We start from the raw sequence: 24323 nt of genomic DNA on the forward strand, positions 1-24323 counted from the left end.
TAGTCGGGGCCAGACTTGCTGAAGAGGCGCTCCTCTGAACAACTATGTGACGTCCCCCTCTCCTCCATGGGTGAAGCTCCTGTCAGTGGCAGATCCTGCATTCTACCTTTTGGGGATCATCTGAAACTGTGTTCTGCGAAATTCTACTACCTGCTGGCACACATGGCGCACGCATGCGCATGACCCACAATCGTTCACACTACAATATCCTGCCACCTTGCTGACGAACGTCTTGTTGAGTCTTGTTGTTGATATATCTTAAACAATATCTTAAACATATGTTTTTCATTGCACCTTTTGAACTGTATATGCATGTAAATATTTGCATGTAATTGGCTTTGCAGCCGAATGTATTTGTAGATGATAAAATGTCGGTACACCTGTTGGAATTCGGAGTGAACTATAGGGTGACGTCACCCAGCTGTCCAAACATATAGGCGATTCGCGCTACGGCAGCAGTTCTCAGCAGAGTAGTAGAATTTTGCAGAACACCGGCTCGGACAGGTGACAGGCAGCGCGCTGCGCGACTCGAGTGAGCTGCTCAGCAGCCTCGGCTGGAGATGCATCCTGCTGCAGGACGACAGCACCGACACTCTCAGGACCGTGACACTTTGCGGACCCACACTGTCCAGACCCTCGCTCCCATTGGCTGATTTGGGTCACGTGACCGTCCCACTCCAATTCAGCCATTGGGTGGGACGGTCACGTGACCCAAATCAGCCAATGGGAGCGAGGGTCTGGAGAGTGTGGGTCCGCAAAGTGTCGCGGTCCTGAATGTGTCGGTGCTGTGGTCCTGCAGATGGATACTATTGCTCGGCTGCGCAATGCATTGGTTTGTGACGTCGCCCGATTTTTTTATTTTAAATATAAGAGGGTATTGGAACGAGGCATTAAATTAACAACATTTAAAAAAAAAATTAAATAATAATCTTTGAAAGATACAAAATAAAAAATAAAAAATTATATATATATTTTTTTTTTATTATCTTTGAATTGCAGGACATTGTTTTGTTGTTGCGGGACGCGGGACAAACGGCCCAATATCAGGAGTCGCGGGACAGGTGGTCACCCTACGTACACCCTCTGCCTCAGTGACTCAGGCCTGACATTAGGCTGTAACTCAGTTGAGCGTGCACACCCATTGCACTGTCCTCACATCAATACAGACGGAGAGAAGTTCCATCTCGTTCACTTTTGTCAATCTATTGATATTTCCAAAGATCACAGAGCTTCTCTCATATAGTATACAGTTTAAATGTGATTTTTTTTTATGGATCAAATACAGGTTACGGAGTTCGCTGTAAAACATACTTATGGATGATGGTCTATTTTATGGAAGAAACTCTTGTTGGTTGTAATGTCACGTGTATAGTCATGTTTCAAAGGATCACAGTGGATCTCTCATACAGTTTATCAAATACAGGTTTGTGTGTTGAGTATTGATTCACTCTCAATTATGTAATTTATTTAAAATATTATTATGCATTGTGCCTGTCTTACTTGATGATGATACACTTATAGTATTAAACTCATACAACTATTGTGACCAATATAAATCTACATATGCATTTGTCAGTGATGGGCAGTAGCTAGCTACACGTAGCGACGCTACGTAGCTTAACTACAATTCTCAGTAGCGTGCTGGTAGCATCGCTACTTTTTAACCAGGGTAGCGGTCTCTGTAGCGGAGCTATTTATAGAACGAAGTAGTGACGTAGGGACGAGGAAACGCTACGTACGCTATTGTCGGGAGAAACAGTCTAGACTAGAAGATTTGTGAGGAGAAAAAAAAACTCCCCGTAAAAAACCTACTATGATTGGTTGGTTGGTTTAGATATGAGTATGACGACTCACGATTGGGTATGGTAGGCCAAAACATTACGGGTAGGCCAATCAGAGGCAGGATAGGGCGGGACTCCAACCGGTAAAGCAGGAAGTGAAAATCAAAACACAGACGTACTGAATGAATGCAATTTAACGGATTACATGAACCAGTCCGTGCGAAATGGCAGAGGGGTTCGATGGCATTGATGAAGATGATGATGTCAATAACAACAATGCCTCTGCATGGCCCTATCTGGGACACATTTATTAGTTTGACTGAAAAAACGGCTAAAACATAATTATGCTGCTCTCAAAACGTCCAGCACTAACTTGAGAACACATTCAGGTGAGCTGATGAAAATCAACTGTTCCCAAACAGCAGACAAGTCAGTACACTTTTTGTCAACAGCTTTAACTAACAGATAGCTGCTATCATGATGATGTTTCACTGTAGGCAGAAAATGAACAATATTATGGGGGTGGAGAAAAGAAAAAAAGAGGGAAAAGCAGTGGTTCTCAACCTGTGGGACAGGACCCCCAGGGGGGGTCCCCACATGATTTTGGGGCCATGGAATGTTTTGTGAGTTACATATTTAAATACATTTGGTCATTTAGCTGACACTTTCATTCAAAGCAACTTACAAATTGTGTACAACAAGTCAGCAGGAGTGGTACATATCTAGCAGCCAAGGATAAGTAGTATTGTTTGTCAGTGTCAAGCTTGAGTGTTATACTCTGAGTACATACTGTAGTAGTATAGACATATTAGCATAGTTGGTAGTAGTATATACATGGTAGCATAATACTAGTAAAATGAAGTAAAACAGTTACAATTCAGATATTGAAGAAGTGTGTTTTTGGTTGATAAAGTGGGCAGGTTTCAGAAGATGCAGAGTTTAGGGATAAATAATACATAAAGATAGAATAGAAAAGAAAAAGACCATTACTGCATCAAAAGTAATCAACAAACTATACTATAAAAACTGATAAAACCAAATGGTCTCTTTCTTTTCTTTTGTAGAGGCTGCACCCAGCTAAACTTGCCTTCCTGGATTTTGTACATAATACAAGTTCATATTAAAAGGATGACACAAAAAGCCAGACCGAGGGCTTGTTTCAGTTTTATAATAAACAATCAAACTGAGAATTTTTTCCTGCCTATTTGTTTGGTGGAAACTTGATCACGAAGTAAAAAAAAAAAGTAGTGCAGATGTAGCTAGCTATTTTTGCCATGTTCTTGTAGTGTAGCTTGCTACATTTCTCTGGGGATAGCTTCCATTGTAGTTGAGCTATATTTAATCGAGAGTAACTGTGAGGTTTTGCCCGCTGCTCACTACCTTTCTCTGTTTCTTTAAGCCTATACTGTTTAATTCCCTTCTATACTGTTTATTTTCCCTTCTCACTCACTCTCTCTAGCCCCCACCCTCTCGTTCCTTACCCTTAGTGGCCACACCTGTTCGATATTCTATTATCTCTCGCACCTGTGGTGGCAGGCTAATTAGTCCCCCTGTGGGCTTTAAATACCAGGGCGCTTCCCCTCGTTTTGGCGTGGGGTCGTGTTGTATACTTGCCGAGTCATATTCTCTAAACATCTAGACTCTTTCGGGAGATCCTCTGTCTGCCTATTCTGTTCCATTCTCCGGCGTCGAGATGTTTGCTCCAGCCTTCGCCAGCTGTCGCCGTTGCCTGTGGGGGAGACTGGTCTGCGCTCCCTGTACTTCCACGGGAGGCACCCCAGCGTTCCACTACAGACCCCCGCGCAGCTGTTCGTCCTGACGCACATCCAGACCAGCGCAGACGCTCTCCAGTCCTCAGCGCGCAACGCGCATCTTCCAAGGACGCTCGAGCTTGGCACGCTCTCCAGACCAGCGCGCAACGCGCATCTTCCAAGGACGCTCGAGCTTGGCACGCTCTCCAGACCAGCGCGCAACGCGCATCTTCCAGACCCTCGAGCTTGGCACGCTCGCCAGTCCTCAGCGCGCAACGCGCATCTCCCGGACCTTCGAGCTTGGCACGCTCCTCCGTACCAGCGCACTGACGCGCATCTTCCAGACCTTCGAGCTTGGCACGCTCCTCCGTACCAGCGCACAGACGCGCATCTTCCAGACCTTCGAGCTTGGCACACTCCTCCTCGCAGACGCACCCCGAGGCGTCTCCCTGTTCCGACGCGCACACCAAGGTGTGGCGCGCACTCTGTTCCTCGGCTCCGACAGCGGCTACCCGGTGGACGACATCCTCGCCATCGCCACTGTTCCGACGCGCACACCAAGGTGTGGCGCGCACTCTGTTCCTCGGCTCCGACAGCGGCTACCCGGTGGACGACATCCTCGCCATCGCCACTGTTCCGACGCGCACACCAAGGTGTGGCGCGCACTCTGTTCCTCGGCTCCGACAGCGGCTACCCGGTGGACGACATCCTCGCCATCGCCACTGTTCCGACGCGCACACCAAGGTGTGGCGCGCACTCTGTTCCTCGGCTCCGACAGCGGCTCCCCGGTGGACGACATCCTCGCCACCGCCGTTGTTCCAGCGCTCTGTTCCTCGGCTCGGACAGCCAGCCACCCGGTGGCGATGCCCTCGCCCCGTTGCTGTCCCCTTACCATTACGCATACGCCGGGGTGAGTTTTGATTGTGATGTCACTCACCCAGCGTAGTGCCCTTGCCCCCGTTCCCACTGCAGTCCCTGTACCTTTACGCATACGCCTGGGTGAGTTTTGATTGTGATGTCACTCACTCAGCGTAATGCCCCTTGCCCCCTTCCCGCTGCGTTTCCTGTACCATTACGCATACGCCTGGTGAGTTTAGATTGTGATGTCACTCTCCCAGCGTATTGCCTCTGTTTTTGGTTCTCACTTAGAATAGTATTTTTGGACTTTACATCTCCCCCTGTGTGTTTGTCACACGAAGATATTATTACTTTGTTCACTTTGTTATTTGGACTGTTCTGCACCTGCTCTGTTTTTTCCCTTTGTGCATTAACTATCTCCTCTGTCCTGCAGAGCGGCCCAGATGATTTCCACCAGTCCTCCCAGTTCCTCCCTGTTCCCCAGCCCGCCTCCGCGGGCCTCAGTCCCCTAGTCCCTAGTCCTCTTTCCCTAGTTCTCCTAGTCCCTAGTCCTCTATCCTCAGTCCCCTAGTCCCTAGTCCTCTTTCCCTAGTTCTCCTAGTCCCTAGTCCTCTATCCTCAGTCCCCTAGTCCCTAGTCCTCTTTCCCTAGTTCTCCTAGTCCCTAGTCCTCTATCCCTAGCTCTCCTAGTCCCTAGTCCTCTTTCCCTAGTTCTCCTAGTCCCTAGTCCTCTATCCCTAGCTCTCCTAGTCCCTAGTCCTCTCTCCCTAGTTCTCCTAGTCCCTAGTCCTCTATCCCTAGCTCTCCTAGTCCCTAGTCCTCTCTCCCTAGTTCTCCTAGTCCCTAGTCCTCTATCCCTAGCTCTCCTAGTCCCTAGTCCTCTCTCCCTAGTTCTCCTTGTCCCTTGTCTACCTAGTCTCTAGTTCCTCTGTCCCAAGGCGTTCCCTTAACCTTCCCTTAGGCGTTCCCTTACCTTCCCATAGTGTTCCCTTTTCCTGCCCGCCTCTTAAAGGCACCCTTCCTTCCCCTCATATTATATTCCTGTATTTGTGATTTCTCCCTTAAAGGGACAGTGCCCTTTTCCCTGTTTTTCCCTGTGTTTCAATAAATATCTGTTTCTTGGCAAACCATCATACCTGTCTTGTGTTGTGCGATTGGGGTCGGTTACAAACCATAACAGTACGACCCCACCAAGTCTACGACCCCAGCCAGCACAGACTGTGTATGTTGTGTTTGCCTTTTTTTTTTCTTCTCCCCTCTAGCTCCCCTGTTAGCCCTGTTTGCTTCCCTGTTAGCCCAGTTTAGCTTCCTTGTTAGTCCTGTTTAGCCCCCTTGTTAGCCTGTTACTCCCCTGTTTAGCCCAGTTTAGCTTCCCTGTTTAGCTTGTTAGTCTCCCCGGTTAGCTCCCCTGTTTGCTTCCCGTTTTGCCCTGTTTGACCCCCCTGTAGCTAGCCATGCCCTGGCGGCTAACCCAGTCCCTCAGCAGAGCCCCTGTCTGCTAGTCTTGCCCCGGCTGCTAGCACAGCCTCTATGTTTATGCAGCCCTTGCTGCTGGCATGGGTCCTGTAGCTAGCCATGCCCTGGCAGCTAACCCAGTTTCCCTCTGCATGGCCCCGGTCTGCTAGCTTGGCCCCGGCTGTTAGCACAGCCTCTATGTTAATGCAGCCTTGCAGCTGGCATAGGCCCTGTAGCTAGCCAGGCCCAAGCAGCTAACCCGGTCCCTCTGCATGGCCTCCACTTTTTTGTGTAGTTTCTCCCACTGCTAGGACTGCCCTTCAGCTAGCAAGGTCAGTATTCCCACAGCTAGGACTGTCCTTCCAGCTAGCTTGTTCTCTCATGCTGGTCCAGCCCTGTCTGCCAGCCTAGCTCCGGCAGCTAGCGCAGCCTCTATGTAGATGTAGCAGTACAGCTAGCATAGGCCCTGTGGCTATCAGTGCCTTGGCAGCTACCCTTTCCCTCTGCTAGCCTGGCTCCGGCAGCTTGCGCAGCCTCTATGTTGATGTAGCAGTACAGCTAGCATAGGCCCTGTAGCTATCAGTGCCCTGGCAGCAACCTTCCCTCTGCTAGCCCTTTCCCGGTGCTACCATGGTTACCCCTTTGCTACCCTGCTTGCCCCTCAGTTCTCTAGACCAGTTCTCTAAACCAGTTCTCTAAACCAGTTCTCTAGACCAGTTCTCTAGCCCAGTTCTCTAGACCAGTTCTCTAGACCAGTTCTCTAGACCAGTTCCTCTAGACTAGTTCTCTAGACCCAGTTCCTCTAGACCAGTTCCTCTAGACCAGTTCCCCCAGTTACCCCTCGGCGACCCTGTTTCTTTTGCTAGCCCCACTCTTGTGGTGGCTTCCCCTGCTGGCTTGGCCAGTACCTCTTGTTTTGCCCCCTGCCACTCTGTCTGTATTTGTTTTGGGTCGCCGGGTGGCTCCCGTTGGAGGGGGGGATACTGTGAGGTTTTGCCCGCTGCTCACTACCTTTCTCTGTTTCTTTAAGCCTATACTGTTTAATTCCCTTCTATACTGTTTATTTTCCCTTCTCACTCACTCTCTCTAGCCCCCACCCTCTCGTTCCTTACCCTTAGTGGCCACACCTGTTCGATATTCTATTATCTCTCGCACCTGTGGTGGCAGGCTAATTAGTCCCCCTGTGGGCTTTAAATACCAGGGCGCTTCCCCTCGTTTTGGCGTGGGGTCGTGTTGTATACTTGCCGAGTCATATTCTCTAAACATCTAGACTCTTTCGGGAGATCCTCTGTCTGCCTATTCTGTTCCATTCTCCGGCGTCGAGATGTTTGCTCCAGCCTTCGCCAGCTGTCGCCGTTGCCTGTGGGGGAGACTGGTCTGCGCTCCCTGTACTTCCACGGGAGGCACCCCAGCGTTCCACTACAGACCCCCGCGCAGCTGTTCGTCCTGACGCACATCCAGACCAGCGCAGACGCTCTCCAGTCCTCAGCGCGCAACGCGCATCTTCCAAGGACGCTCGAGCTTGGCACGCTCTCCAGACCAGCGCGCAACGCGCATCTTCCAAGGACGCTCGAGCTTGGCACGCTCTCCAGACCAGCGCGCAACGCGCATCTTCCAGACCCTCGAGCTTGGCACGCTCGCCAGTCCTCAGCGCGCAACGCGCATCTCCCGGACCTTCGAGCTTGGCACGCTCCTCCGTACCAGCGCACTGACGCGCATCTTCCAGACCTTCGAGCTTGGCACGCTCCTCCGTACCAGCGCACAGACGCGCATCTTCCAGACCTTCGAGCTTGGCACACTCCTCCTCGCAGACGCACCCCGAGGCGTCTCCCTGTTCCGACGCGCACACCAAGGTGTGGCGCGCACTCTGTTCCTCGGCTCCGACAGCGGCTACCCGGTGGACGACATCCTCGCCATCGCCACTGTTCCGACGCGCACACCAAGGTGTGGCGCGCACTCTGTTCCTCGGCTCCGACAGCGGCTACCCGGTGGACGACATCCTCGCCATCGCCACTGTTCCGACGCGCACACCAAGGTGTGGCGCGCACTCTGTTCCTCGGCTCCGACAGCGGCTACCCGGTGGACGACATCCTCGCCATCGCCACTGTTCCGACGCGCACACCAAGGTGTGGCGCGCACTCTGTTCCTCGGCTCCGACAGCGGCTCCCCGGTGGACGACATCCTCGCCACCGCCGTTGTTCCAGCGCTCTGTTCCTCGGCTCGGACAGCCAGCCACCCGGTGGCGATGCCCTCGCCCCGTTGCTGTCCCCTTACCATTACGCATACGCCGGGGTGAGTTTTGATTGTGATGTCACTCACCCAGCGTAGTGCCCTTGCCCCCGTTCCCACTGCAGTCCCTGTACCTTTACGCATACGCCTGGGTGAGTTTTGATTGTGATGTCACTCACTCAGCGTAATGCCCCTTGCCCCCTTCCCGCTGCGTTTCCTGTACCATTACGCATACGCCTGGTGAGTTTAGATTGTGATGTCACTCTCCCAGCGTATTGCCTCTGTTTTTGGTTCTCACTTAGAATAGTATTTTTGGACTTTACATCTCCCCCTGTGTGTTTGTCACACGAAGATATTATTACTTTGTTCACTTTGTTATTTGGACTGTTCTGCACCTGCTCTGTTTTTTCCCTTTGTGCATTAACTATCTCCTCTGTCCTGCAGAGCGGCCCAGATGATTTCCACCAGTCCTCCCAGTTCCTCCCTGTTCCCCAGCCCGCCTCCGCGGGCCTCAGTCCCCTAGTCCCTAGTCCTCTTTCCCTAGTTCTCCTAGTCCCTAGTCCTCTATCCTCAGTCCCCTAGTCCCTAGTCCTCTTTCCCTAGTTCTCCTAGTCCCTAGTCCTCTATCCTCAGTCCCCTAGTCCCTAGTCCTCTTTCCCTAGTTCTCCTAGTCCCTAGTCCTCTATCCCTAGCTCTCCTAGTCCCTAGTCCTCTTTCCCTAGTTCTCCTAGTCCCTAGTCCTCTATCCCTAGCTCTCCTAGTCCCTAGTCCTCTCTCCCTAGTTCTCCTAGTCCCTAGTCCTCTATCCCTAGCTCTCCTAGTCCCTAGTCCTCTCTCCCTAGTTCTCCTAGTCCCTAGTCCTCTATCCCTAGCTCTCCTAGTCCCTAGTCCTCTCTCCCTAGTTCTCCTTGTCCCTTGTCTACCTAGTCTCTAGTTCCTCTGTCCCAAGGCGTTCCCTTAACCTTCCCTTAGGCGTTCCCTTACCTTCCCATAGTGTTCCCTTTTCCTGCCCGCCTCTTAAAGGCACCCTTCCTTCCCCTCATATTATATTCCTGTATTTGTGATTTCTCCCTTAAAGGGACAGTGCCCTTTTCCCTGTTTTTCCCTGTGTTTCAATAAATATCTGTTTCTTGGCAAACCATCATACCTGTCTTGTGTTGTGCGATTGGGGTCGGTTACAAACCATAACAGTAACTTGTAGTGTAGCTTGCCACATTTTCCAAGTAGCTTGCCCATCACTGGTATTTGTCAATGTAAATGATTCGTTTTGCATAATTTGTTATGATACAGTATGCCAGTATGAGTATGAGTTAAATGTAGATATTGGTCCATAAGACAGTCTTTGTCATAGTGGTAAACTTGTACAAACATAGTTAATATGCAGTTGTATGGGCCAAATACAGTATTGATGCATATGACTTAATATGACATCATATTTCTCTCAAGTTGGTAAAATATTAAACCACTATTGTCATTTTCATTAGTCCAGTCATGTGAGGAACCGTAGCATTGTTTCAGCTAACACTGTTAACGTTAGCTTGCTACCTTAACTGCAGTCAAATGGGTCAATAACATTAGCATAACACCATACATGTATGGTAACTACGTCTATTCTGCATCGAACATTGTACATATGTCTAAACTGAACACTGTGACCTCTTTTTTTTTACTTCTAATTTTACTATGTTTTTATTTCATACTTATCTTGTCTTGCACAGTCTCTGGAGCGCAACAGTAAGAAGCATTTTGTACAAAAGTATTCTGTACTTCTGTATGACAACTATTAAAGAAACTTGAACTTGAAACTACATGTTAACTAGCTAACAGCAGTGAAATGGGTCTATTTCATTAGCATAACACTGTTAATGTTAGCTTACTAACTGCAGTCAAATGGGTCTATTTCACTAGCATAACACTGTTAATGTTAGCTTGCTATAGTCAAATGGGTCTATTCCACTAGCATAACACTGTTAATGTTAGCTTGCTATAGTCAAATGGGTCTATTCCACTAGCATAACACTGTTAATGTTAGCTTGCTATAGTCAAATGGGTCTATTCCACTAGTATGCTAGTGGCTAGGTAGCTTAGCTTCAATCATATGCTTCTTGTCCTGACTTGCTGATAATAACATATTTGAGTTATAACTGTTTGAGACCTGTAATATATGTGTAGTAAGACAGCTCAGTGTAGCCTAATATATAGCCTTTATTTTGAGATGGGCCATTAAGTTAGCAATTATTTAATGGTAGCTCATTGTTATTAGCTAAGTGTCAGTCTATTATAATCACAGAGGGTTTATGACCATAGTACGCTTAAAAGCATTCTGACATGGCTCCCGGTCATCGTTGGACCGCAAGGCATTGTGGGTATGTTCACCACTTTAGGGCATCTCATTTCTCTTAGAGCAGCAACGCAACAGTCTGGATGAATATACCCGACACTGTGAGGAGAGCTGCAATCCCATCAAGCCTCAGGTCAAATACAACAAGAACAAGCACTTCACTGCAGAACTCAAGACAGCTTTGTATGGTATAATACAGGGATAATAAGCTCAATGAGCAGGCCAAGTACAAACTGGAGAAGGGAATTAGTGCTGCTAAGAAGCAGTAGCTCTGACAAGCAAAAAAATATATAAAAATCTCAGCCAGCAACCATCTTCAGTGTGAAAAGGCCTCCACGAACTACCCCCCCCACCCCCACCACCCCCCACCCACACACACACACACACACACACACACACACACACACACACACACACACACACACACACACACACACACACACACACACACACACACACACACACACACACACACACACACACACACACACACACACACACACACACACACACACACACACACACACACACACACACACACACACACACACACACACACACACACACACACACACACACACACACACACACACACACACACACACACACACACACACACACACACACACACACACACACACACAATTTGGTCTGGGACCAAATTCGGCCACGCCCCATTTTGCGCGACATCCATTTTTTTTTTACCGTCAGCGTTTGGGAATTTCATGTCGACAGGTAGATGAAGTGAAATTATACTTATTTTAGAATATATATATATATCAAATTTCATGAGTATTCATCTATATTTAGTCATCTAAAGACTATTAGATATGAACCTGTACCAGTAAAAAGTGGGAATCTCTAGAATGGGTTTTGGGCGACGGTGTTTACGGAAGTGCAGGGGTAGCCTCTCAAGTAGACGATACACAACACTTTCTGTTGTCAGTAGATGGCAGCATTGGTTTAAAATTAAAAGGTGAAAATGTGAAAACTACAACATGAATCCAATTCCCAAGACCTTTAGCACAGGTCACAGGTCACTGGGACGCGTCTATTCTTTGACGCAATCTGAACAGCGTTAAACTATTAATGGGACCTGAGTACAGTGATCGAGAATGGTCACCTAATTATCTTAGCAAAAGTGCATCATTAGCATTATGTTTGTTGTCTAAACGGGAACATAATGGTACAATTTAAGATTTTAATGTTATCCGCATATAAAGGACAAATAAAACATTGTTAATTTGTAAGAAAACCGAAATGAAAACGGCGCAGGGTAAGTTATATTCGCTATTGTTATGAAAATGTGATAGAATCCTATAAAAAGGTGGACGCATTTGGTCACCGTGACGTTAGGTAAAAAAAATCAACTAATTTGTGATGAACAGACGAGAATTAATCTACTTGCACTTGAAACATTACAACAGAGGTACCCACATAATGCCTACTCAACCATCAAAAGTCTAAGAATAATGAACCTCTATACTGAAAAGACCGTATTATTTCGGGGGTTCTCAGACATTGTGCTGACCAGCTAGCAGCCATGTTCACTGACATTTTCAACCAATCGCTGGACCTTTGCACATCCTTTCCTGCTTCAAACGTTCCACAGTTGCACCAGTCCCCAAAAAGCCGAAAGTCACAGGTATAAATGACTATGAGCCTGTCGCCTGGACCTCCGTGGTCACGAAGGCCTTTTATCGTCTTGCCCTGCTGGTTCGCTTCAAGTCTGCCTCGACAGAGACGGCCTTAGCAGGATAGAGTTAGTCCCTTAATGCTAATTCTACTTGTTCCTTCTCTCTCTCTTCCACACACACACACACACACACACACACACACACACACACACACACACACACACACACACACACACACACACACACACACACACACCCTGCACGCACGCACGCACGCACGCACGCACGCACGCACGCACGCACACACACACACACACACACACACACACACACACACACACACACACACACACACACACACACACACACACACACACACACACACACACACACACACACACACACACACACTTTACCCCCCCCCCCCCCCCCCCCCCCTCACACACGCACATTTCCCCTGGGAATGGGCATTTTCCCAGGGTTATTATCCCATGCCAGGTGCACCCTTCTCTCCTCTCACCTCCCCCCTCTCCTCTCCCTCTATACCCCCACACACTCTTGCCATGTCTCTCAGTGCAGCCTCACCTCATGTCCAACACATCTTCCAAGCTCTCCCCTCAGGGAGGCCTGCGGACCATGATGCATAAAACAATGAGACACAGAGACAGTTGTATTCCCTGGAGCTGTGGTCCTCATTAACACCTGAACTGTAATCACCCTGACAAACCTCCACACACCAGCCCTCACACCATACAGCTCATCTACCTCTGTATACAGCTCCTCTACCTCTGTATATAACCTGTATATAACTCCTCTACCTCTATATATATTCTGTATATAACTCCTCTACCTCTGTATATAACTCCTCTACCTCTGTATATATCCTGTGTATAACTCCTCTACCTCTGTATATAACTCCTCTACCTCTGTATATAACTCCTCTACCTCTGTATATATCCTGTGTATAACTCCTCTACCTCTGTATATAACTCCTCTACCTCTGTATATAACTCCTCTATATCTGTATATATCCTGTGTATAACTCATCTACCTCTGTATATATCATGTGTATAACTCCTCTACCTCTGTATATATCCTGTGTATAACTCCTCTACCTCTGTGTATAACTCATATACCTCTGTATATAACCCCTCTACCTCTCCTCTACATCTGTATAATTCTGTATATAGCGCCTCTACCTCTGTTTATATTCTGTATATAACTCCTCTATCACTATATATTCTGTATATAGCTCCTCTACCTCTGTATATATTCTGTATATAACTCCTCTATCACTATATATTCTGTATATAACTCCTCTATCACTATATATTCTGTATATAACTCCTATAATTTACAGAGTAAATTACGATTTTAAGACAGCTTGGAAAGCATTAACTCCTGCAGCCATACATACACATCTCACTTTCACTGCACAATCTAGGTATCTTAATCATATTCTCATGGCATCATTATAAGCTACTTGAAGTTTCTGTAAGCTTGTGTAATTTGAACGTGTGCAGTACAGAGTGGTGTACAATATGCTCTGAACAGGGACATCCATATGTACACAGACTTGTGCATACATCATGTTGCATTGCTTATAAATATCAAGATTATTATCAGGAAATGTTAGACTTCCGTCCTCTTTGGTTCTCCATCATGACAACACTCTGACTGGCATTATATTTGATATCATGTTCCACACCAGTCACAGCACATATAGTAAGGAGCTGGTGGAGACCAGCGCTACTTGGACTAAAGACCACAAGATCATTTGCATACATTATATGGTTCACTAGAGGATTACCAATCATGCACCCAGTATTACAGGCTTTCAGATCATCCATATATATAATTTAAAAGGATTGGGGACAAGATTTCCCCTTGTCTGACACCATTGCACCAAATACTAGAGATACTATTGGCCCATTTTACGTGCCTATTCTGATGGGCAAACCTGTAATCAAGAATTGTAACTATGTAATTGGGCACCCCTCTTTGACTTAATTGAACAAAAAACTGTCTATCACTGTAAGAAAAAAAAGCTGCAAGAAAACGGTAAATGTCTGGCATCAATGGTTGCCAAATACTTACTGTCAAATTACAGTAAAATCAAATACATTTACAGATTACAACCTTTATTTAATGGTTAATAGTTTGATAAAAGGTAATTTACTGTATTTCTACGGCATTTACACTTAAAGTAGAAAATCAAATGTAATCTGTCAAATAATACAGTGAATTTCTCATAAAAAAACATTTATTTTTTTACAGTGTACGGTTAACACCATCAATGGCGTTGGAAGCATCAATAAAATCAATAAGAACTGAGTTTTGACCTCTATATTTGTCTATAATTTCCGTTAACCGTTTCACTGCCACACTACCAAAACAGTTAACCCTTTCACTGCAACAATACACAGAAGGTTAACCCTTTTCACTGCCACACGACAGCCGGTTAACCCTTTCACTGCCACACGACAGAAGGCAACCGTCGGTTGTGTGATAGTAAAGGGTTAACCTTCTGTCGTGTGGCAGTGAAAGGGTTAAGGCATATATACCCTGCACAGTCAATTTCGCAGAGTACATTTTACTCAGTTTGAGTAAAATGTACTCAGTTTGAGTAAAATGTACTCAGTTTGAGTAAAATTTACTCTGCAGGTAAATTTGAAGGTATGTTGGCTAGAGCTACATTATGAGCCTGTAGTTATCAAGGCTGCCAACTTCACCAGCTTTCTCCTTAATGACGGTACTAACAGAACAGACACCATTGCAGCTGGTAACAAGCCATGAATCATGCAGCCAGTAAAACAAACAGCAAGGAGAGGAGCTCTCCTCAGACTGGCATATTCAAGGTGTTCAGCAGTAATATGATCTAGACCACTTGCTTTGTTATCAGACAGCTTGTTTATAGCGTGGTATACCTCAGTGACGCAATCATCACTGAGTCATTACTCTCAATGTTATCTGCCTCATACAAATCACTTTGGACACAGTTGAAATAAGGTACTGTATTGCTGTCGCCATAACTCAGCAATATTGTCTGATCCGGAGATTCCATCTACAGTTCATGGTGGAGATCTTGGACTGTACACTCCCAATACTATCACTTATTAGATTCAATTATTGACCTTCTCCGCCACTGCATTTGTCCAATACCTCCAAACGTCAAACCTCTGCACACTCCATTCATTTCTTTATTTGAAATTTAAAATTCACATTTTCTATTTTCTATATTATTTTTCAGGTTATTCTACATGTGTTTTGTTGTCCAAGCGGCAAGCATCAACTAAATAAATCTTGTATTCAACTGTACTTGGCAATAAACATGACTGCGATTCCGATTTATTTTGTTTAGTCAACTGATAAATTATGATGATATTGTGTAAAAATTATGTCGGTACATGGCCATGGAACAGTTGTGCTCATGGTGGTAAACTGTTATTCTACTTCCACCTCATTTGTCTTGTAATTCATGTATTTACTCAACTGAGAAATGTTGTCTCTGTGTCATTTGTTATTATACAGAGCAAAGCGATGTGCGTCACTCACTCATGCATGACGGGCCGGACCACAGTGTCCCCCGCGGTGTGGGCCTTGTAGAACAGGGTGTAGAGGTAGGGGAGCAGGGTGTAACGGATGTTTAGGTAGTGCTTGGAGCTCTCCACCAGCTTAGAACCGGCGCCGTAATATGCTGGATCCTGGGGCTAGAGAGACAGAGAGATAGATGGACGGAGAGAGAGAGAGAGAGAGAGAGAGAGAGAGAGAGAGAGAGAGAGAGAGAGAGAGAGAGAGAGAGAGAGAGAGAGAGAGAGAGGGAGAGGGAGAGGAGAGAGAGAAAGGGAGAGAGAGAGAGGGAGAGGGATGCAGGCGAGTGTTGGGGGGCAGAAGGATGAAGCAGAGAGAGAGAGAGAGACATAGATGGATGGGAAGTGGGGCCACAGAGGGCCGATGGAGGGAGAAGAGAGGATGTACGGGAGGAGTTGGAGGTGGAGTGGTGATGGAGAGAGAGGGGGAAGGAAGGGTTGAGGGGTGATGTATGGAGAGAGAAGATATGGAGGCAAAGGGAAGAAAGAAGGAGATGGAGGGATGGATGGAGGGATAAAGGGCGAAGGATGAGAGAAGAGGAGGGATGATGTCACGCAGAGGGACGGAGCGGGATGGGGTGGGGGGAGGAAAAGGGAGGAGAGAGGGAGTGAGGGAAGTAGGTGGTGCAGGGAGTGAGAGGAGAGGGGAGAGAAGGAGAGGATGGACGTAAAGCATGTTAAGTGAAACAAAAATGAACAAGATGACATGAAGGTAAATGTGATTAGAGATTAAATCTGAATTATTGACCAGATTATTGATATATATATATACAGATGCAGCACTGAAAAATCAAACCTCTGCTGCTCATCCCCTGCTACTCTCCTGCTGACTCCTATTGTTCTGGACCGGGCCAGATTTCACACCTCCACTGCCTCCCACAGGCTGGGGAGATTTTCATCATACATTTTTATTCATCCCAAACGCCCCAGCTCCATCCGATTCCTTAGCTTTTTTCACTGTTTACTTATCATGCATTGCAACACTAATATATGGGCAGTACCCCAAGTCAGACTGCCCATATACAAATTATCTTGGGGGTCTGAGGGCAGTAGCCCCCGACCCCCTCCCTGGGGAAGCACTTAAGTTAAGTACCCTCGCTTTGTTTACAGCAGACAATTTACTTAAGCACACTTTGTCACATGGTGCGATAAAAACCACCTGCAGCTAAATGTGGCGAAGACCAAGGAACTGGTTGTGCACCTGTGACCCCCGTTTCCATCAGGGGAGTTGATATGGACATGGTTGAGGTGTACAAATACCTCGGTGTGCACATCGACAACAAACTGAACGGGTCAAAACATGCAGAAGCACTGTACAAGAAGGGCCAGAGCCGACTCTACTTCCTCAGAAGGCTGAGATCCTTCAATGTCTGTACACTTAAGTTAAGTACCCTCCATTTGTTCACGTTGGGACCCAGCCACCAGGCCCCGAAAATTAACACCTGAGTGCTAGTTCCCTTTTTTTTTTTAATATATCTTTTTCCCCCCTTCTTTTTCCGTTTTTTCTCCCCTCCCAATGTTAGTCGTTATGCCAATTCCCAATCCCCTTCCTGGTCTTTGCGCACTCTACCCCCTACCGTTAGTCTGGGAGGGTGGAGACTATCACATGCTTCCTCCGACCCATGTGTACCCAGCCCATCACTTCTTTTCACCTGGCAGCGCGGACTCTCACTGGGAGAGTGTAACGTGTGGAAGGTCATACTACCTCCCTCCAGATCCTTCCCTCGCTGTGCAGGCGCCCCGACCGAACTGTAGGAGTTGCTGTTTACAACGACCCGGACCCACCCACCGGCTTCCCTCCCGCTGACTCTGCCAATCGAGCCAGTATGACGGCCGGCCAAGCCGGAGGCAACGCTGACAGCCGGATTCGGTACCAGTGTCTCTTGCGTTGGTGACGAGCGCTTAGTCCGCTGCGCCACCCAGCCGCCTCTGAGTGCTAGTTCTTAAGTGGCACACAAGCAGCACACAAGCAGCACACAAGCAGCAGAAGAGATCTGAATTGTCAGTGCTGCATCTGTATATATAAGGATATATAAAAGGAGAAAGCAACACTGAAACAGGCCAGTGGAACAAAAAAAGGCAAACAAGAGATTACATAAAATTGTTGTGAGAATCCGGCATCTGGACCTAAAAATAAAAAGGCCAAGAAGAAAGTAGATGAAACACCAGAATGAAAGAGGAACGAGTGACAAAGTAAGTAAGTAAGTAAGTATTTATAAAGCACCTTTCATACATGTCATGTAGCTCAAAGTGCTGTACACAATTATAGGCATATATAACGATAAAAGCAATAAAGTCATAGTGATCAGTTAAGATCAATGTTAAAAAAAAATAATAATAATAATAATAATAATAGTAACGTAAAAATGAAAATAACGTAAAAACAGTCATTTGCTTACCAGTTTGGGAGAACAGGTCCGCACAAACATTTCCGCTCAGTGGCAACCGGAAATGCACTAAACCAATGCACTTGTATGGTAGGTAGCAATGTTTAGGTCTTATAATGCTAGTGTAGTTACGTTTTTATCAGTGGTCATAGTTGGGTCCATAGTGCTTTACCAAGTCCCACGGATCCATCAGTGGCCGTGTATTGTGTGCGTATGTACCCGTTCGCTCATGTGGTCAGTGGCCAGAGTTGGGTCCACAGGACTTATCCAAGTCCCATGGACCCATCAGTGGCCGCGTCTTGTGGTAGAAAGAAAGAAAAAGAAAAACGCATAAAGAAAACAGTCTAAAGTTTGAAAGTTTGGGAGGTCCGCAAAAACACGCCTTCAGCTCAGAAGCTGAGGTGTGTCAAAAACGTTTGAAAAACTGGAGGCGTGTCTCCTATTGTACCCATCCTTCATCTAAGAAGTTTGAAAGTTTGGGAGGTCCGCAGAAACACGCCTTCAGCTCAGAAGCTGAGGCGTGTCAAAAACGTTTGAAAAACTGGAGGCGTGTCTCCTATTGTACCCATTCCTTCATCTAAAAAGTTTGAAAGTTTGGGAGGTCCGCAAAAACACGCCTTCAGCTCAGAAGCTGAGGTGTGTCAAAAACGTTTTGAAAAACTGGAGGCGTGTCTCCTATTGTACCCATTCCTTCATCTAAAAAGTTTGAAAGTTTGGGAGGTCCGCAAAAACACTCCTTCAGCTCAGAAGCTGAGGCGTGTCAAAAACTTTTGAAAAACTGGAGGCGTGTCTCCTATGTACCCGTTCCTTCATCTAAAAAGTTGGGTCCACAAGGCTTATCCTAGCCTCATGGATCCATCAGGTTTTTCCAAGCCATAACTATTTGTAAGCTAGACTGTATAGGTACGTTTTTAATTTTCCTTTAAAAATGTGTATAGAGCTGGCGTTTCTGATGTGTGTTGGTAGTGTGTTCCATAGTTTTGGGGCATAGTTGGCAAATGCCATACTTCCTATCCTTTTTTGGTTTCTGGGCGTGTCTAGTAAACCTGTAGTGGATGACCGTAGCGTTCTTGAGGGCAGATAACTAACTAGGGAATTTGCTATGTATTTTGGGCCTTGCTCATTAAGAGCTTTATATGTTAGGAAAAGGACCTTAAAATCAATTCTATGAGTTATTGGAAGCCAGTGCAGAGTGGCCAGGACTGGAGTGATATGTTCTCTTCTCCTTGTATGAGTTAGTAATCGAGCTGCAGAGTTTTGGATAAGCTGAAGCTTCCCAATGGTTGCTTTGGGAAGACCAGTGAACAGTGCATTACAATAGTCAAGCCGACTTGATACAAAAGCATGAATAAGTTTCTCTGCATCCTTTTTATTTACGAAAGGTCTTACTTTCGCTATGTTTCTTAGGTGGAAGAATGACGTTTTCATGGCCTTATTTATATGAGACTTAAAGGTTAGGTCTGAGTCCAAGATGACACCTAGGCTTGTAACCTCAGTCTTTACATAGGATGACAGACTCCCCAGGTTTTTACAAAGCACTTCCCTTTTCGTTTTTGGGCCGATCAATAGGATTTCGGTCTTGCTTTCGTTTAATTTTAGGAAGTTATTGTTCATCCACTTGTTTATTGCTAACAGACAATTTGTAATGGACTGTATGGCTGTAGTGTTATTTGGTTCTGCGGAGATATATAGTTGTGTATCATCAGCATAACTATGGAAGCATACATTGTGGTCTCGAATGATGTCCCCGAGGGGCAGCATATATAGTGAGAAGAGTAATGGACCAAGGCAGCTTCCTTGTGCGACTCCAAAATTGCTGTTATGTTCCTCGGATACATTGTCTCCAAGCTTAACATAGAACCTTCTTCCCTTAATGTATGTTATGAGCCAATTTAGTACATGATCGGAAAAGCCAACCAGTCTTTCTAGACGACTGATCAAGATATTATGGTCAATCGTATCGAACGCTGCACTAAGGTCCAATAGGACAAGAATTGAGACTTTGCCAGCATCGGAGTTTAGCCTGAGGTCGCTAACTATTTTGGTAAGGGCAGTTTCAGTGCTGTGATTTGTTCTGAAACCTGATTGTAGTTCATCCATGATGTTATTATCTTTGAGAAAGGAGTTTATTTGTACTGAGACTATCTTTTCTAATATCTTGCTGATAAATGGAAGGTTCGATATTGGCCTATAGCTTTTTAGTTCGTTTACATCTAAGTTTGTTTTCTTTAGTAGTGGTTTTACTACAGCTGTTTTAAATGCATCTGGAAAAGTGCCTGTTTGAAGAGACATATTTATGATTTCAAGGACATGATTTGAGACACTATCAAACACCCGCTTGAGAAATGCTGTTGGTATAGGATCGAGGCAGGAGGTGGCGGAATTACACTCAGAGACAATCTTACAGAGGTCAGGTAATGTAATACATGTGAATTCCCCCATAGTTATCTCAGGTGGGGTTTCACTCATAGCCAGATCCATATCAGCGGTAATGCTTGCTCTAATCAATGATATTTTTTCATTAAAGAAAACTGCGAACTCTTCACATTTTGTGGCTGATTGCTGCGGTATATGGGGGGGTGGTATGTTAATCAGCCGGTCAATGGTGGAAAAAAGTACCCGCGAGTTACCCATATTTTCTGAGATCATTTTGGAAAAATATTCCTTTCTCGCAAGTTGTATTGCCTTATTGTATGCGGATAGAGAGGAAGAAAGTGGAGAGGAAGAAGAAGCCAGAACAGACTGATGTTAATGAGTGAGCGAGACAGAGAGAGGAAGAGAGATGGAGTGGGGGAGAAACGAAGGAGAAGTAGGGTTGTAATCCTATAATAGCAGAGTGTGAGTGGGTGATTAGCTGCTGAAGAGCCATACTCGTCTCATCTGGCTAATCATTCATGCCCTGAGCACCTCCAAGAGCAACAGTGTGTGTGAGGAGGATAATGTAGCGTGTGTTTGTCTGCCTGCACATGTGTGTGTGTGTCTTGTGTGTGTCTGTGCGTGTGTGTGTGTATGTGTGTGTGTGTGTATGTGTGTGTGTGTGTGTGTGTGTGTGTGTGTGTGTGTGTGTGTGTGTGTGTGTGTGTGTGTGTGTGTGTGTGTGTGTGTGTGTGTGTGTACTCTGCGATAGCATGTGAAACATGATTACGGCAAAGCAAAGGTAATGTATTATCTGTCTCATTTACTGGAGATCTTACTTCAAATTCATCATTGCCATCATCATCTGGCCGTCCTTTAGCATGGAATATCTATCTCTCTCTCTCTCTCTCTCTCTCTCTCTCTCTCTCTCTCTCTCTCTCTCTCTCTCTCTCTCTCTCTCTCTCTTCTTCATCTCTCTTTCCATGTCACTGTCTGCATCTCCCTCTCTCCCTCTCTCCCCCTCTCCCTCTCTCCCCCTCTCCCTCTCCCCCTCTCCCTCTCTCCCTCTCTCCCTCTCTCTCTCTCTTCATCATCTCTCTCTTTGTCATCTCTCTTCCCATGTCACTATCTCTCTTACTTCAAATTCATCATTGCCATCATCATCTGGCCGTCCTTTAGCATGGAATATCTCTCTCTCTCTCTCTCTCTCTCTCTCTCTCTCTCTCTCTCTCTCTCTCTCTCTCTCTCTCTCTCTCTCTCTCTCTCTCTCTCTCTCTCTCTCTCTCTCTCTCTCCTCTTCTTCATCTCTCTTTCCATGTCACTGTCTGCATCTCCCTCTCTCCCTCTCTCCCCCTCTCTCCCTCTCTCTCTCTCTCTCTCTCTCTCTCTCTCCCCTCGCTTCCAGTTAACACCCAGTGCTATTTCTGCATCAGCGACGGGAGGAGAACATGTCACACGAGGCAGCTGTGATGCGTTGGTTTGGCATCACCGTGAATCTTTTTTCTTCTCTGTGCTGAATTATTTCTGTCCTCCTATGTCGTCCTGGTATTGGGTAACTGTGAGACATGTGTGGTACGGTGATAGAGTAAAGCCTTTGGAAATGTCACAGAGCATCTGGGATCACTGTTCCCCTTCACATCTATGAGAGTCTCCGTTCTCTGGATCTCAGCTTCAACAGGTTGATTCATGTTCAGATATGAGCCTGTACCGGTCTGGAGGGAATAACTGCTTTACAAAAACTTCCAGCATGTATCTGCCTCTCTCAGAGTGCATTTAAAACTTTAGACCCAAAGAGCTTGTGTTAAAAGGACTTTTATGAAGTGTGTTTTAAGACACACTGTGTTATAAAACACTGTGAGTAGTGATGCCGTGCATTGGATATTACAATACAGTACAATGCCAGGCTAAAATAGGGTATTGAGAGAATCTCACCAATACTAACATCCAATATCAAAGGCCCTGTTTTGTATGACTAGACAAAACAAAGCAACTTAATTTTGTGCAGTTTTTACATAGTTCAACATATAATTGTGTAATCTTGAGCTATATTTGATTAGGGGTCAGCTACTCGTATAACACACTTAATAGTAGTTGGGTGAGGGATAACTGTGTCAGTGGGAGGCGTGTCCTGTGTGACCTGGAGGGAAAATGAGGTTTATAGAGGGAAGGGCAATTGAGAGTTGTATTTCAGAGATAACATTTCAGAGATAACAGCTGTGGTACAAAGAAGCACTCTTTACACTGTGAGAAAGGAATTTCAATCAATGACATTTTGGTATTGTGAATGATCTAGGTCTCACCTCGACCATTTCTATGAGGTTAATGAATCTCACATATCAGATTGACATGTTGAATACTGCAGTGGTCACAGAACAAATGTTCTTAAACTGTGACCAGCAGCTCTATTGCTTGCTCTTTTGGTTGGTTGCTCCACAAAAGTGTCCCCACCCTGTATCGTCCACAGTATTTTTACAATAATAAGAAAATCATTATTTTTCATCTCTGTGTTATAATAATGTTCTCCCTTCTGGAGAAATGAACCGAACGAGCGAAACTGCGCCCACTCTATAACACTCACTGCACTGGCAGCCAGGCAGCGGTGGCAGCCCAGGTACACTGCTGGTAGCATTATATTGGTTGACATTGAGGCCAGGCTTGGATGCCATTTTCGGGCTTCCCTTAAAAAATGATTAGCCAATAAGATTCAAGCTTAATTCAATGGGGTTGGTCTTAACGGCCTACCATCCTGGTGAACTGGGGATTCCAGGTGAGACTAGCTTCAGCCTGCCCCAGAAGTTCAAGACCAATCAAATCACATTAAAAGCTAAACGTGACAACGTCATCGCCTCGTTCGAAGTTTCTAGCTAATCGGGACTAAACAATCCCTGGACCACCACCGGATATTCGGATCTACTGTTTTATGACAGAGTTATTGACTGTTTTGCCAACATGAAAGAGAGAAGGATGTCATTCCTCTACAAATAGGATGGGGTGAGTGATTCCTTTTAAAATTTAAAACACACACACACACACACACACACACACACACACACACACACACACACACACACACACACACACACACACACACACATACACCTGTTAAGCCATCTTCGCTCATGCAAGATGATAATATTGTGTTGTGTTCTCATCAAGATGATAATATTGTGTTGTGTGCCTGAATGTCAACAATATTTATTCTAGCAATCTATTAGCCAACGTTACGTTAGTCGACCAAAATCACACAATCACCGGTGCTAGCTGGCTAACTAGCTAACGTTAGTTAGCTCCTGTCAAAACGAATGGTTTGGTATGACCGTCAAGTTATTTATATTTATATTAGCTACATTTTATGGATAGAATATTCTGAATCTAGCTCACTATATCAGTCACATTAAACTGTTTCCTTTTTATAGCTTGCAGTAGCATAACGTTACTGTTGCAAGGGAATGGGGGATGTTATATAAACCCCCCCACAGTGGTGTGTGCAGTTGGTACGTCCCAGGGTTTTTTGTCTTGGGGAAGAGTGGGGGCGCGCGCCTGTCAGAAGTGGCCTGTCTGCACGCCTGTGAGAAGTCGGTGGTTGTGTTTTTGGAGTGGAGGAGTAGAGAAATAAAGGAAACCCTGTTTTGTTGATGATCACCTATCAAGTCAGCCGTGATTTTATATTACTATAGTGTAAAAGTATAGGCAGACTATTCCTCGGTTACAATAGCTATTATGCTCATTAGGTTTACAGTCTGTTGACACACACCCTAGTCTCCTGGCTTGTTATTTCACGTACCGTCGGCGCCTACCGTCTGAACGTAATATTAGTGGTTTTGACAACGCAACGTTTAGCGCATTATCAAAACATACTGTAGGTTGTGAAAAAAAAACTCTGACTTGGCATCCTCTGTCATTTTAACCATGCGACGCCACTGGTGATACATAATGGCA

General features: G+C 45.8%; 1 protein-coding gene across 1 annotated transcript in view; it reads right to left on the minus strand.

Annotated features, from left to right (window-relative positions):
* si (sucrase-isomaltase) overlaps positions 1-24323 on the minus strand; it is a gene marked incomplete at its 5' end in the record, with an annotated part of 323712 nt that overhangs the window by 172794 nt on the left and 126595 nt on the right. Inside the window, one exon of the mRNA XM_084309006.1 lies at positions 15608-15762. Coding sequence (XP_084165132.1) covers positions 15608-15762 — 155 coding nt within the window. The remainder of the gene's footprint in view (positions 1-15607; positions 15763-24323) is intronic.

Source organism: Notolepis coatsorum (assembly GCF_963971535.1).
Source record: "Notolepis coatsorum genome assembly, chromosome: 1".
Lineage (NCBI taxonomy): Eukaryota > Metazoa > Chordata > Actinopteri > Aulopiformes > Paralepididae > Notolepis > Notolepis coatsorum.